Here is a 16,721-nt window from a genome sequence, read left to right as displayed (position 1 = left end):
CTCATGGTCATTAGACTTCCACTCTGCCTCTAGGCCACAAGTGCACACACCGTTGCAGAGACTGTTGTCTGTTAATGATCTGCACACTGTCAACATCAAGAAAGCTTGAGAGTCAAGCTTGAATGACTTAGAATGAAAATGTCTGTGAATTTCAGGCTGAGCACTAACCATATGGCCACAGAGAACCTGAGTTACAATGAGCTTTATACTATGAGGAATCAAAGACTGTCCAATGACAGCTGAATAATTGGAATCAAAAGTCAAGCAATGAAGTGAAAAGACTGAGGCAGGAATCGAACCCATGACCATATGATCACTAAACCTTTACTCTGCCACTCGGCTACAGAGAGCACACTGCTTTCAAGACTGTTGTCATTCATTGTAATGTGATGATGTGCTGCAAACTGGTATGAGTAATCAAGGAGATAACAAACACCTGTAACCAATTGAAGGCGGGGGAGGGGAGCAGAATTCAACATAACATAACAAGAGTTCTTCCGTTGGATTCGAACCAGTGACCTTAGGGTTGGCAGGCAGTTACCCTACCCCCTACACTACAGTGGAGTTGTGAAGAAGAGAGGTTGAGACTTTGATGAATGTGAGATTTTTTGTGAAAAAGTTAAATATTTGAAAAAGTATAAATAGTTAAAAAGAGAAAAGTAATGCCGATAAAGTTCAAAAAAAGCTGCACGTTTTGATATATGAATTGTTGAAATAGCACAAAGTATGAAGGACTAGAAGAAGACCGTAAAAAGGCGGAAGAAAATGGCCAAACAGAAGAACAATAGTGTGACTGCTTCAGCAGTTACACTAATAAGAAAAAATCCACACAATAACAGTAGTGCCCGGGCTTCGCCCGGGCACTGGTCCCTGCAGCTATTTCATAGCTGTTGGGACCAGTGCCCAGTGCGATTGCCCGCGGCCCTAATAATAAAAGCCTTGCAACACAACAATAGTGACCGTTTCAGCCCCACTGAGTGTAAAACATACCAAACCTATACTGAACTGCACATAAAAGACTCTAAATTGAAAATTGAAAAATTCCAAGGGATAAAATTTGACTACAATAATACGTTAGATGAAAATGTGGCGATAATATGAACCTTTACTTGAGTCATTCCCCTCTCACCTCTCCTGCTTGGATGCTACATGTGTAATCAGGTTGCCTGCAGCGCATGAATACTTAAACACGTGCACGTACACTTTCAGATGCTCTGCATTCATCTCACTGACTCCACAACACAGGCACATCCCTGACTTGTTAATGTATGCAACACCTGATGTGAATACCAGACTTTTATATAAGTGAGCAAAGACGTGGGGATTCCCAGAGGAGAGTTAATGAAAAGCCCAGATTATCCTTGTCCAAACATTCACAAGAAAGAAAGAAATGTAGAAATGTTTCTGTTGAACGTGTGTGGTAGCAAGAGGATGTGTGTGTGTGTGTGTGTGTGTGTGTGTGTGTGTGTGTGGGGCTACCTCACATTACACTGGAGAAACAAGGATGTGGTGTTATGTCACCAAATCCTTATTGTTATGTTACAAACGCTCTTCCGAGTCCCTGCGACATCAGGCATGCGGAATAAAAGCCTCTACGTCAGTGCAGCTGCTGCATAAAGGGGAAGAGTCAAATACTGTATGTGGGATAAGATTAAATTCTTTAACTCAAAATAGGTCACAGAAGTCCTTCCGGTGTGGTTCAACAGGAAAAGAATGCAATGCTGTGTTTTAATGAGCCTCAAATTTACTCAATTTAGTTCCCTGCTCGCCTGGAAAACACGTTAAATAATAACCCACAAATATGTTCTGGAGGGAGAAATTATTTTAGAAACGTGTGTCCTCAGAGAGATAGTTTTGACGACGACTGCACATGAATCAACACTCTAGAGAGCAAGAGACAAAAGAGGGAGGAAGAGAGGGAGAGAGAGGGAGGCAGAGGAGTTGTGTTTCCCTTTATCCGCTGGGGAATTTGTGAAATGTCACCAAAAAATGAAATGTGAAATTACCTGATTTCAGAGGAATCAGTCAGTCTCCTGGAGGAGGATCAGGTTTCCTGTAGAGATTTGAGAACAGATGAAGATGATTTCATACAAAGGAAAAACAATTTTAAAAATGCATACAATGATATTTTAAGATCATTTTATAAACCATGTTTATTATTTAAACTTTCACATCTTAGGTGTTTGTTTTTGTCAAACAAAAGGGTTAGAGAAGTCTTATGATAAATTTTGCATAAAAACCCACGTGGACGGCCGCGGACAGGGCCACACACGTTTACATACGGCGCACAGCCTGTATTCAGAAACTGAGCCTTAAAACCAACCGATTTTGTGAAGTCACATAAAAAGCCTTTATTGCACATTCAACTCCTTTTCACATTCTTCCTGTACTATTATGGGTTTCCATTCTTTTCATTCATCAGGTATCAGGGCTTGATTTCCCCTCCTTGCTCCATGTAGCGATGTTTCCTGTCAGTCCACTGAGTGATTTCAGGATCTCTTGCTCTTGTTTTGTTTATAATGAGTCAATTTTAACATGAAACAGACCAGAACTAAAAGGTAACAATACATCTTACTCTCCTTGGTCTAATTAATGAGTTAATTAATCAGATTAATCGCCAGCGTCACCTTTTAAGAAGCTTGGGTATGTGTAGCTTAACAGCTCTTTCAAAGAGAGTAATCGATATGAATATTTCATAATTGCTCCAGTGCACTGCTGCAAATGCTGCCCTGGATTTAAAATATTCACAATTTCAAGATAAAACTACTGCAGTTAAAAGGGAAACTACAATCAAACTATAACAAACATCCAAGTCAAAGTCGGAACCAAAACCAAACTGGAGTGAAAAAGACTCAAAATAAACATCTAATTAAAAATCAAAAGCTTGACGTTCACCTCTATGGGGAGACGGAGCAAACAGAGGAGGCAGAGGGATGAACAAGAGGGAGACTGATGAAGACGAAAAAACAACACATTGTTTTCTAGCCCAAGCATTTCTGTCTGACAGCGTAACTCACTGAGCAGGAAGTATGAATATTTAAATGGATATTTGCCTCTCAAGGACAAAACCACAGCACCGGATCTACAGTTTACAGGATTTATAAGATAAGTCTTCCTCTCATTACTCTTCTTTATTCCCTCAACAGGCTACCTCATTGGCACACAAACACACATATACATTATATCCATCATAATGCACACAAAAACACACCCATTGTTGACTTTAATGAACAGTTTACTGTTTGAGTCCAGAGTTTTCAAGGCTATGTGTTCCAGGGTTTTGAAGAGCTAAAGAATCACCATGTGGACGCACACACACACATACACACACACACATAAAAGGAAAGGATGCAGCACGCAAGAGGTCCCTTTTCATAGAGTCAATAAAAACATTGATGTCAGGTTGTAGCTCTTGGTAATGGCTGCACTCACACAAACACGCATGGTCTCTCACCCACACACACACACACACACACACACAGAGAGACTCCCTGGCAGCATGACTCTCTAATAAAGCGGAACAGAGCAGAGTAATCCAGTTGAATGACATGGCTGTCCATCCTTCCTCCACTCCAAATGAAGAGTAATGAAGACAGCCGCTCCACGCTGCAACAGCAAAACAACATACTGCTGCATGTCTCACTCATTAAAGTGGGAGGGGAAAATCAAGAAGCGTGGGGAGTGGGATGGGGGGTAGAGAGGAGGGGAAAGACGTGGAGAAAGTGAGTGAATACCTAAAAGAATCTGTCTGGAACACGCCTCAAAATGAAACTATGTTATAGGTTTTTAATAATTATCTGCTTTGTGTTCATTCTTAACGTGATAGATAGAAGACAGACAGTTTGAAAAGCTAGTGCTGCTTACCGACACCACTGCTTCTTCACACAGTTATTTGACTGTAGTTCAGCCATGTGTGATAAAAAATGAAAAACACATGGTGTATTAGGGCAGGTTTCAGGGTGGGTAAACTTCTGAGTTTAAAACAGAATTTTAGTTTAAAGTTTTAAAATTAGGAGAAAACATACATATACGTACACAATACACTCCTATTCTGCCTATTATTTGGATAATAATCAATTTAATCAAACCAGCTGTTCTCTGTGGACCACTGTATGTAAGTGTTATAACTTAAAGGTCCAGTGTGTAACTGTCAAGGTTTATTGGCAAAATCTGAATATACTACCCATGAATATATATATATGTTTGTACGGCTGCCCTAATGGAAAATCCAGCCATCCAGAGAGCACGTTTCACAAGTTTTGCGTTCATAAATCAACCAACAAAGAAGAAGGCAGAAGGAAAGAAGAAAGAGTAGGAAACAGCAGACATATCGTAAAATGGTTTAGATCCTCACCTCATCGTTGATGCTCCAGAAATACTCCCAGTCGTCACAGTTGTGGTAAACAACAACTTTTGTCCTTGGAGGCCACCGTCACTTTGGCGACGGGTGGGCTGAGTGCGAGCGAGCAAGTGAGCTCTGCAATCTAGAATCTAAACGCTAGATTCACTCTATTTTACTCACTGGGCCTTTAACATTTTTAGTCGTGCTGTTGAAGAAGTAGACCCTTTTGGTTCTCTGGATATTTGGAGAGCTGATGGTCTGTGAGTTTTATTTTGATGGTTAAGTTAACAGTATCCTTGGGCTAAAGAGTTTGATCAAAATTATTTTGTGTAAGCCGGCATGAAATTCAGGCAGCACTGGCAAATTATAGCTCAGTGGTTGTAGTGTACTGTATGTATGTGTTGCTAGTCAGCTAGCCAATCAGTTCAGGAAGGATCAAACTCAAAAGCTTCACACAGGGTAAATCTAAACTACAAAAACTAAGAAACTAAACAAGGAACTCACCTGCTTTCAGGCTTCGATGAGGGGCAGAGAAAACAGGTGGAGAGAGGGATTAAATCGCAATAGAAAGCAAAGAAAGTTGGGAAAGAGAAGGATGATGGAGGGGATAAATGGAGGGGTAAGAAGAAGTAGGGTTGGCGAGGGTGACTGATGGCACAGGGGGTTAAGTGGTTGGATCAGAAGAAGAGGAGATGCATATGAGAAGTGATTGCTGGACCGTCATATGGACGGGGAGCAGCGAGAGGACGTATCAATAAATTAATGATAATGAGACTCATGAGATTAAAGGATAGAAGGGAGGGGAGGAGAGGTGGATGAATGAATGGAGAATAGAGAAGAGGAGGAGATAATGGTGATACTGGCCCTCATTTATCAAATGTGCGTACACCAAAAAAATGTGTTCGCCAAATCTACCGCCAGGATCGGCATTTATCTGAACGTGAGCGTACAGTAGGGTACGCAGAAATCCCACACCAGCTCTGAACCAGCAGCGACCTCGTGTTGTTGATGTTTTTATTAGTGAAAAAAAAAATATATAGGCTATATATGATACAACCACGTATTCATCAAGTCCGTGTTGAACTCGACTTTTATTTTGAGCAACTGAGGTGAATTAAACACCACGATATGACAGATGCTCATGAATCAGCTGTGTCAACAGAAACAGTTAATGACAGACCTGTTGCAGTATTGTTAGATCACAGACAGAAGATCTCTTTCAACAGACTGATGAGTGGTTGCTCAGTGTCTTTCTCTGCTGGACAGCGGAGCCCCAACTGAGGAGGGAGACGAGCCTGTCCAGGTGCAGGTTATCTCCACAGCGGAGGGTTTTTTTTTTAATTTTTCACCTGGACCTGTCAGCGAGGATCGGGCCAGTGTTTAGGGCTATGATACAGGCTATGATTTCTTAAACACCTATAGTAAACTGCAAGAGCATTTCATGAGATCGCTGTGTTTCCTAACGTGATCAGTGATACGTGCGTCTGCAGCCTCCTTCCACCAGTGATGACGCTTGTAGGCTATCAGTCACAAAAACTATGACTATGACTATTAGATATTTAATGGTGCCGTCCTCATGAACGTAGTAATGTCAGTTCCCTCTTCTTGGCCGTCTTCCGTGTCTCCATGTCGTAAAAGGGGCAGGGCGAGGCCTCTTAAGCAGGAATATATCGGGCGTGACATTTACATTTACAATCTGACGTCATTTTCAGACGTCAGATTTGTCAGGACCACGCCGGTTCTACACCGAAAACGGCAGCATAGCCTATACACTTTTCGTAAATCACGTGACACCTGGCACACGCTGATATCTACACCAGGTCCTACACAAGTTTGATAAATGAGGGATGGATGGATGGATGGATGGATGGATGGATGGATGGATGGATGGATGGATGGATGGATGGATCGATCGATAGATAGATAGATAGATAGATACTGTAGATAGATACAGTGGAACAGAGGGAGATACCAGCTAATACATTTTTATTGAGATAATAAAAGGTGAAAGAGCAGCAGAGAATTTCCATCATTGCTTTATTACCAAATGTTACATACCCCCCCCACCCACCCCACCCTCCACACACACACACACACACACACACACACACACACACACATGTGTTGTATTTTCACAACAATGAGAGGAGACTGCAGTCTAGGCTGCTGGGGGAACAGCACCGGACAAGTCTCGCTATTAAACACACACAATTTGAAACACACAGTTGCACAAAAGCGGGTGTGTTGTTTGGAGAAAACAAGCGGAGACAGCGCACAAAATAGTGCCATAAAATATGAATACTCTGTGTGCTTATCAACACACACACACACACACTACACAGATAACGGGTTTAGAAAGTCTTGGCTCAAACACACATGCATTTGCACAATTCAACAGATAATCCAAATTAGTGTTGGAGGTGTGCTCCAGTGAGTTAATGCTGCACCTCCACAGTGAGAGACAGATTTTAATGAGACCTCTTCTCTACACTCACAGCTCAGTGAGGCTGCAGTTGAAGTCTGAATGCTAACACACTCACAGTAACAGTGCTAACAGCATGTTAGCATGCTAGCATCAAGTCAAGTGTCTTTGCAGGTTTAAACCTAAATGTAAATGTGACCTGTGACCAGACCAACATTAGCATCCACACCTGATAAAATCCATCCATCCATCCATCCATCCAAGCTGAGGTGGATGGATGGATACATTGATGGATTTTTGGATGGTGATAGATTTTATCAGGTGTGGTGTGGATGCTAGGTCACAGGTCACATTTCTACTTTGTCAAATTCTGTGGTTTATGACCATAAACCACACGGATGGACTCTTTCTTTCTTTCTTTCTTTCTTTCTTTCTTTCTTTCTTTCTTTCTTTCTTTCTTTCTTTCTTTCTTTCTGACATGTGATCACAGTCATCTCTGTTCACCTCAGTTTCTCGACCGGCTTGTTTGGATACATATTTTCTAACACACATTTCTTGAAGGGATGAACTAAACAAAACATTGTTTTTAACAAAGCTGGTGAGAAAGCAATCCATGCAGTGGTGGATAATGTGCAGTGTTCCGATTTGTATCTTTGTGTAGTCTTATCTGTCATAAACAAGAGATTATTAGAGAGATTTGTGTCGCGGTGCACAGAGATGAGGGCTGGGACACCGAGTCGGAGGCTCTGATCTTGCAAGGTTGGTTTTCAGCCAAGAGACACTTTGTGGAAGGCAGAGAGCCTCCATTCTCCCTGTGACAAGTTACAAGTCATTTATTTAACCATCACAATTACTCAAAAGCTGTTTGATTAAGGTCAAATTGAGCATAGCTAAGTTTAAAAACCTGCATAACTCTTTAAACTGTCTCTCGCAGGACAGGCTGTGTGTTAGCGTTCAGACTGTGGGCGACGCTGTGCAGCAGGGACAGTTTGATGAGAACACTTGAAACCAGAGTTAAAGTCTCATGAACCAGCAAGTCAAACCCTCATTTCCCCATAAACCCAGCACCAGGCTCTGATTCTTATTGTCTCTGTTTATCTGCATCCCCCCACCCACCCACCCCAACTCAAACTTCAATTTTCTCCTGACACCCTTCCTCCTCTCCATCCATCCTCTATGGTTATTACTGCACCTTCTCTTTATCGTCACCTTCTCCTCTTATTTCTCCTCAAATATTTGCACCACCTTGTGTATCTCTACTCCTCTCCTCCCATCCCTTTCCCTCACTTTCCTGTCCTCCTTTCTTCCTTCCTTCCTTCCTTTTAATAACTCTCTACCCACACTCTCTCCTCTCCTCCATTTCCCTCTTCCTCCTCCTCAAAATCATCTTAATCTTTCTCTCCCTAATCTCCCCAATATTCTCATCGCCTTTTCATTTCCTCTTCTGCACTCCTTCCTGCACCCCTGCCCCCCTCCACCTCCTCCTTAAAACCTTGATTTACTGCATTGCTCTTCTCATCCGCCTTGCCTCCTTCCCCCGTTTCCTCTTTCCTCCCTCTTCCAGCCTCCTTGTAATCCCTCTCTCCTCCTGCATCACAGGTGAATCACCTTTAGGGAGCGGGGAGTAGTGTGGCGCAAATGGTTCTCCTCCTCTTCTCTGTCTCAGCCCACATATCCCACCCTCCACTAATGTGTTCTCTCTCTCCTCTGTTCCTCCCCCCCCTTACCCTTCCTCTCTCCATTAACCTCCATATCCCCTCCCCCTTCGACGCAACCCTCCCTCCCCATCATGACTCACCTCTACTTTGCTCCCCACCTGCCTCCCTTACCTCCTGATGTTTTTCCTCATTGTTTTGCATTATCCCCTCATTCCCTTTGTCCCTTCCCTTTCCTTATCCCTCCCTCTTACCTACCTCCTCCTCCCCTCCCTCCCCTCCTCCCCTCCCTCCCCCCAAAAATAATTTTCCCACAATCCCTCTCCTCCCACTGTCCCTCCTTCCCTCCATCTCTGTCTGGACCCACAGAGCAGCGCAAGGATCAACATATCAGAGGGCTCCTGTCCGGAAAGGATCATCACCATCACAGGGCCGACGGACTGTGTGTTCAGAGCCTTCACCATGATCACGTTCAAACTGGAGGAGGTACACACACACACACACACACACACACACACACACACACACACACAAACACTAACACACACCTCTGAGCTCCCAGTGGTGTTCCCGGGCGGTCCGGAGTGAAGTGTGTAACCTTTACTTCTCTACAACATGGCTGCTCTCTGGCAGGGAGCCATCTATTATATGTCTAATGGGATTGTCTGACCTCACACACACACACACATACACACACACACACACACACACACATACACACCACACACACACCTACCTACAAGTGAGTGTGCCCCATGGGGAATTTCAAACTAGCACTTTGCGCTATCTGTACATCTCCGGCTGCCTCTCACTCTTCCATTACTCGGACACATTTGAAACCAAAAAAATAAAAGGAACACAATGACTTTTCTCTTCTTCCGTGGACAAACGATCGATGAGCGTTCGAGGGCGACGCTAACCTCACCGATGGATCCATTGTGTTTAGTGTGGTTGTAGGCAGGACTGGAAAAATTGTAGCCTTAGCATTAGCACGAAGTAAACAGTGGGGCTTATATTGATCACTTCAATTGACAAACATTAACTGCTGCCTCGTTTGCTGCCGACCCCTTGTGCACAAGAAGATGATTTGAATCCAGAGCACCACACAGAGATAATAACAGAACTTGAACATATTTTTTTGGTATTAAATCAATGTAGAAGTCATTTGGTAATGCTAAATTCATTGCTCCATAATGTATTTAGTTTGTGCCCAACAAACAGGGTTATTAAATGAAATCACATTATTTTTGCAGCACATTTAAAACAAGCAGGTTTGACCAAATTTTTATGCAAATAAATAGAAATTACATGAGAGGATAACATGCAGTGAGTAAACTATCACATGGTCCATGTTGGGTTTTAAATAAAAACTGAAAAAGTAGAAGTGAAAACCAAAACCATAGGGACAATTAAAACCCAGAGACAACGTGTGGTGTTTGTGTTCCTGAAGATTGCACACCGGGGAACCCTTTCCTAAAAGATGTAACTGTTCATGCCATGGGTGGTCTTCAGAGTCGAGGTGGTCCACAGGTAGAGTGGTGCTGTACAGTTCTTGACCGCATGTTATTAATGTTTCTAGTCTTGGCAAAAATGATGGACTGACTTTTAATAAATTACAAGTACTCGTACCCATCCCTAGTGCATGCTGTGTATCCAATCATTGTTCAAACTCATAAAAGTGCATTTAAATTCACTCTGCCAGTCTCGTTTCACAGCTACAGTAAACATAGTGGTTATTTGTATATATACTGTAGATGTACACAGTTTATATGGCGACAGTGTGCACCAAGTCATGGGGGAAAGACTGTGTCAGCACCTTAAAGTGAGATAGAAAATCAATGAAAGTTGATGATTTACCTACAGAATTAGTTTAGCTCCATGTTGGCCGAATTATACCGAAGTGGTTTTTGCTGTGGAGAATTGAAGTGTCTTGTTGTCATTTAAGAACATGTCACATGCTGGGAAATTAAATCCAGGCAGCTGGTTTGTAAATCTTAGCGATCCTAATGAAAGAAAACAAGATGGATATGAAATGGGAAGGGGGGAGGAGTGGATAGATGCGACGAGTGGAGTGGAGTCTGGAGAGCGGAGAGAGCGGAGATTTGGAGAGTGGTGGATGAGTTGCTTAAAGGATTATTTAAAAAAACACTATGAAATAGGCAAACTGTGAGAGATGGATGGAAGAAGATGGAGAGAGCAAGAGGGGTTTAAAAAAAGAGTCAGGAGAATGAGAAAGATACAGAGATGGGCAGAGAGTAGGTGCTATAAAAAGTTAATGAGATTGAAAAAAAGAGAGATTATGAAAAGAGGTGGGAAACGTGTGATCAGGGAATTAAATAAGGAGTGTAATCAGAGAGAGTGTGTGCAGCATCAATCATAAGACCTACAGAGGCTCAAGTGTCTGTCCTCAATGCTTCTGCTCTCTGCTTTACTCTGATTCCTGACCTCTCTCAGGCGAAGCTGCAAGTAAAGCAAATACATAGAGCAGAGCTTTCACTCACACTCCTAATATCTGATCCAAGAGCTGCTGGAGTTTGTGAAATTCAGACAAGTCTGTGCTGTCAGGGAAAACTGCTCTCGCTCTTGTGGAGCTGAAAAGGTTAGTCGACTGATCACCAAGTTAATTGTTGTATCATTTTCAAGCAAAAGGGTTGACTTATTCTCCAGTTCTCCTTTTTTTATGTAAAAGAGAGCCAAATATTTTCAGGATTTAAAGGTGTGATATGTGAGAATGTGAAGCACCCTACATGTACCAATAAGACTTTGAAGAAAATTAAAATTGAGATTTTCTGACTTTCTCTGTTGTCTCTACCAGCCAGAACTAATTTGTGCATAAAGGCGCAGGGTGAATTTTCTGACTTGCTCCCTCTCTTCTGCTCTCTACTTGGCTCGACTCCCACCCGGCTGGACTCTCACTCCCCTTCTCACTGTCATTTTCAAATCTGACTCATGGCCCTTTGCTGCATGTCATCCACTTTATACTTTCTGTCTTTAACTTTTCTGTCACTTTCTCACTGTCCCAATAAAAATAAAAATAAAGGCCAAAAATAAATCATTGGTGAAACCATATAAAAAACATCATATTGCAATTACAGTTGGATTTCAATGTGAATGGTCATTTTGACTTTAAAATTGATGGTGTGTACTGAACAAACATATCAGTCCACAAACACTTCTGACAATGCACAACAATGTTGTGGCACATTTTCTGTAAAAAAAATAAATAAATAAATAAAATTATAGCACACTGTGATTAATTGCACAGCTCTACAGTACATACAATGTTTGACAAACTGTGTAAGTTTATGGAACTAAAGGTAACTCTCGTATCATCAGACTGGCCTCTGTGACCATGATCCCAGTGGGCTGCTGCCCTGTCAGATAATGTTGTGGTACTTAAGACTGGTCCCAACCATGGCCAAGGTCAAGGTCAAGGTCAAGGGGTCTTGTCTTGGAATCGACTACATTTTTACTCAGTCTAACCTAACCCTTACCCACTTGGTCTTCACTTGGTCTCGACCCCCTTAAAGCCTTGGTACTATATGCTTGATCCGGTCTTGGGTTAGATGGGGTGCTCGTGCGTGTGCTGCGTGTGGATTCCACGGTGTTACCATTGTCTATAGACAACCCCACATGCACTTACCATCATTGCTAATCAATCAATCCCATTCAAACACTGCATCAAGCAGAGAAGAAGGTAGACTGCTCCTTCTTCTTCCCCTGTTAATCTTTAACTTGGCTTTATCCAAGCTCAACACAAGGCTGAATATCTGTTCCATTCTGACTGTCACATCACTGTCCTGGCCAATGCCCAGGATGCACATTACAGTACAGATGCTGACTGCACCACACTTAATGCTTTTCCCGAAGGTTACACCTGGAAACTCTAATTTAGTTTACTTTGGTCAGATAAAAAAAACAACATTTGAAGATGTCAGCGTGAGCTTGAGGAAATTGACATTTCTATTTTAAATATCCTAGAGTAGACAAATCAATGAGAAAAAAAGAGTTGGGGGGAGGCTGCATGTATTGACAAAGAGGGATAACATCTAAGACAATGCTAATACAAATTAAGAAAAAGGTAAAAGCAGAATGGCTGGTGAAGTATCTATCCATATAGATGAAGAGAAAAGCTGTCAAAGGAGAGACACCGTTAAGAAAAGGAAGTAAAAAAGATGAGATAAAAGCGAACTGAGTGTAAGATATCCAAAAGAGAAACTAGACGGGTGATACATTCAGGAATAAATTAAGAGAGCATTTGAAAAAGGAGCAGAGTGGATGTAGTGAGGATTAAAGAAAATTTGTAATGAGAGTCAGATGGAAAGACGGAGGACAGGGAAAGCTGTACTCGGAAACGAGCGAATCATCAGAACAGTCATTTTGCATGGTGTTTATGGCTGTGCTTTCTCTCCTCTGCAGTTTACTTTAGATAAATTAAGGTGGAAAACACAGCTTTATTCATCCAAAGCAACACACCAGGGACTCCAGCAGCCGGCTCTGTTCAAAATAATCCCCAAACTATCTTTCACATCCAAAGCCACAAACACAAACGGTTTCATACGGGGCATCAGCAGACGGAGGGGATGGTGACAGGATTTTGACATTTCTGTCTGTTTCCTGCAGCTATTTTTTGAGCCGGAGTGTCCAAAATGTGTAAAAATAGCAACGTGTCTGCTATTAACTGATGTAGCTGTTATCCCTGCAACGCTAACAGTGGTGAAATATGACAATACAACATCTTATAATTGTTCAATATGACAACTTGTCCCTAAACGTCCTAGAATGTCTCGTTTTTTGGCTTAGCTTTGTATAGCATCACAAAACAGTGGGACAGTGCTGGCTGTCAATTACTGTGACGAGAACATGCAACACAACAGGAAGAAGCATCTGTGAGAGATTTTTTTGTTTATCTTTATTGCATGACGTGTTGAGGTGAATGAAAATATGCTAAATATTCCCAGAGAGAAAAAGGGGAGGGAGCGCGGCGAGAGAGTCATTTTATTTAGGGTATGTTCGCGTGATGGGTAGAGCAGACAAGACGGCGCTGCTATTTACATTTCAGATGCACTCGAGCCCCAAGTCCAGCTCGGCCCGATTGATTGAACCAATTATATTAAGACCAGGTGATTTAGACCACCATTTATTACCTGAGTTAATTAAAGAGAGAGGGATAGAGACAGGGAGATTTAGCAAAGAATGGGGGTGAAAGAGAGAGCGATACGAACAGGAAAAGTGTGATTTAAGCAGCCAAGGGAGATAATATGTAATGAGAAAAAGGGGGAGAAGGAGAGGGAAAGAGAGTTAGGAAATGAAATAAAGAAGAAAGAAAGAGCTGAAGGGGAGAAGGAAAGATGCAATTAAAAAAGTGAGGGAATGAAAAAAGCTTTTTTCTGACTAATGGACAGGAAAGAGCAGTAGGAGATGGTAGGATGGAGCTGAGGGGTCGTGGAGAGGGGCAGAGGTGAGAGAAAGGTGAGGACAAGCGTGTTGTGGGTCAGCTGCAGACTGCAGGCCAGACGCAGCGGCAGGTTTTCAGGCAGAGGCTGATTAAAGCGCTCACAGCTGGATGTTGCTTCACTCACCTGTTGTTCTCTGTCCTTGATCACTGTGGATCTCTTCAAAAGCTTGACTACAGATGGGGCTGTGTGGGTATCATGGAGGGGTAAGCAGGTTATTGCTGCGGTCGTTTCCTCACATTTGGTTTTAACACAGATGATGAACAGTTACTCGCTGAGATCAGGAGGAGAGTCAGGATGCCTCGAGTCGATCCTGACATCTTGCTTATCAGCAGATGTTTGACAGCTGTCTGAGAAGCCCCACTGTGCTGCGTTAAAACTCTGTGCACAGCTTCATGAGTGAGTGAGTTAACAGTGTGCGATCTCAAGTAGCAGTGAACAGTGTCATTGTGTGTCTATCAGTGAATGTAAGGAGTTACTGTCAGGTGAAAATGTCCGAGCTTTCTTCCAACACAGCGCACAGATATTATAGAAAACACTACAGGGAGCCTGTCACATGTCGTTCACCTTACAGAGCTATTCAGCCGTAAATCATTTCATTGCATGTTGTGCAATGAAAGAAAAATATATGTGAAATTGACTCTAATTATGTAGTCTAATTTTCTCAAGTCTCAACGCCACTCCAACACTCAAAACACTCAAAACACTTTCCACAATAAACCATATTCACACACATCCATGCAGTGCTCTCTATTATGCACAGTGCTTTTACTCGCACACTGATGGGGCAGCTTTCACAGACATTACAACAAGGGCACTAGAGAAACTGACGATTGAACCACTGACCTTGTGAGTCAGGATGAGCCTCTCTACCCCCTAAACCAGAGCTGCTCCACTGAAACCAATATTAAGTTTTAAACCTGAAAGGCTAATGTGAACTGTTGTCATGTGAATTACATGAATTTCTATGAGGTGCCATTTGTAAAGCGGCTCATGCGGAAAATAACAGCAAGTTATAACCCACACTCCAGTCTGGTGGGTGGCAATGTAGCTCTGATAATGTGCGTTGGATGTCTGCGCCCCCACGTCCGCGGAAAGGTGATGTCGTGGCTTCAGAGAGCAGTCTGAGGAAAGGGGCTGGGACTTTTGACTTGTGTATTTTCAAAATGTGGCCTGCTAGTACCGTTTTTCCAGAATTTCCAACCCTATCCACCTTATTCCTGGGGTCGTTACTGTAGAAACGGTTATGGGTGGAACTTCCGGTCAGCACCGGAAGTAGCAGTGAGCCAGGCTAACAGCAGTGGTTGCTAGCGGTCTTCATTACTGTTAGCGGTTTATTTGAAAGTTTTCACATTGTTTTCTGTTTTCTTAGTTAATTCGGTAGATGAGGCAATTCATGTAGTGATAATAGACCGGTTATTGATCCATGGTGGTGAGCGCTCGTAATTAAAAAATCAGCTCGAGTGAAGAGAGGGAGTAGTGCTGTTTGGTTGACCCGTCTGCAGCTTCTGGGAGCTGCGGGTGGAGGACTGGACTGTGTTGGACGAGTCAGACCAACAGGTCCGCTTGGACCGTGGCCACTCGGACCAACAGGTCCGCTCGTACAACGTAATCTGGGCAGGAGACCGAGAAGTGGACGGGGCTGAACCGGGAGAGAGGCCACTGGGCGTGTGCGTGTGTTGTGACAGGAGTGAGGGGGCGCGCCGCCCGTCACAGAGGAGAAATGCATTGTAATGAATGTAACAGCCCCCCCCTCGAGATTATTGTTATTCTGACACATGAGTTAAATAACAGCTGTGTTTGAAACCACGCTGCGGTTCGTAATCGCGGTGCAGAAGAGTGAGTTTGGAGCTGACGAAAGGAGAGAAAAAAGAGAGTCGGTGGGAAATGCTCATTGATTATCAGACAGCGATCAGCTCCGCGGTGCTGACGAACCCGCTTTAATATGACAAACTATGACTGTGATTAAAAGAACCTAAACCAAGTGGAGTAGAGCTGAGCTTAACTGTGTAGTGGAGAAGGGGCAACACACGCTATGCGCACACACGCACACGCGCCATCGTCCCCTCAGATGCGGCTGCATCTCTCCAGGACACTGGGGTGTGTGAGTGTGAGAGAAATAAAAGCTGTGACTTGCTTGGGCAGACGTTGTTTGGTGTCACCCGCTGATTTGCATAGGTACATAAATATCTAGACCCCGAATCTATATGACCATATGTATAAAAAATTGCGTGTATCATTTAGGGGTTTTTATATCCCTAAATGATACACGCAATTTTATGTTTACTGTTTCATTCCGTGTAAACGTTGTGTACACTGACACACCCCTCTGTATCAAAAGTATAGGTATTTATGATTAAAATAAACTAAATGGATTTTTTTTTACTACAACTTTGTTGGTTGGACACTCGGATGTGTCTGTGTGTGGTCTTATCATAGATCCATGGTGAGAACCTACAGTAAAATACTCCGCCCCCACCACCACCACCACACACACACACACACAATCCCTGAGAGCAGACAGTAAAGAGGTGAGTGAGAGAGAGACCCCCCCACACACATATGCATTTCTTTATAAAAGAAAATAAAATTATTCCAATTTATATGAGGCAACTTTCCAGAGCTAGCAGATAGCTCGTTGCCTCAACAACTGAAGCAACAAGTTAACAAGTAGCTAAATATCCTACTGTACGTTATCTTTTTATCTTTGGCCACTTTTTTAAGTCGTCCTCACACCTCACAATATTAGTAGGCAGCGGTATTATGATATTGTCTCGTTTGAGTTGTAAAAGGTGGTGTTTTATGTCTCTAACGCTCGCAGAAAGTGGATTAGCGCGTACTGTTAG

The 16,721-nt window shown here is 42.8% G+C and overlaps 1 protein-coding gene across 2 annotated transcripts in view; it reads left to right on the top strand.

The window, feature by feature from the left end:
- pcbp4 (poly(rC) binding protein 4) overlaps positions 1-16,721 on the top strand; it is a 153,985-nt gene that overhangs the window by 93,265 nt on the left and 43,999 nt on the right. Inside the window, exons 4-5 of one of the 2 annotated variants that reach the window (XM_085776767.1) lie at positions 8,329-8,363; positions 8,789-8,905. In XM_085776767.1, coding sequence (XP_085632893.1) covers positions 8,882-8,905 — 24 coding nt within the window. In that variant the 5' untranslated portion in view covers positions 8,329-8,363; positions 8,789-8,881. The remainder of the gene's footprint in view (positions 1-8,328; positions 8,364-8,788; positions 8,906-16,721) is intronic. The other variant, XM_085776766.1, reaches the window with a different exon arrangement.

Source organism: Trachurus japonicus, chromosome 5 (assembly GCF_045865225.1).
Source record: "Trachurus japonicus isolate A0001 chromosome 5, Traja_1.0".
NCBI lineage: Eukaryota > Metazoa > Chordata > Actinopteri > Carangiformes > Carangidae > Trachurus > Trachurus japonicus.
Note: the sequence above shows the minus strand (reverse complement) of the source record. Positions and strands in the feature narration are given on the sequence as shown.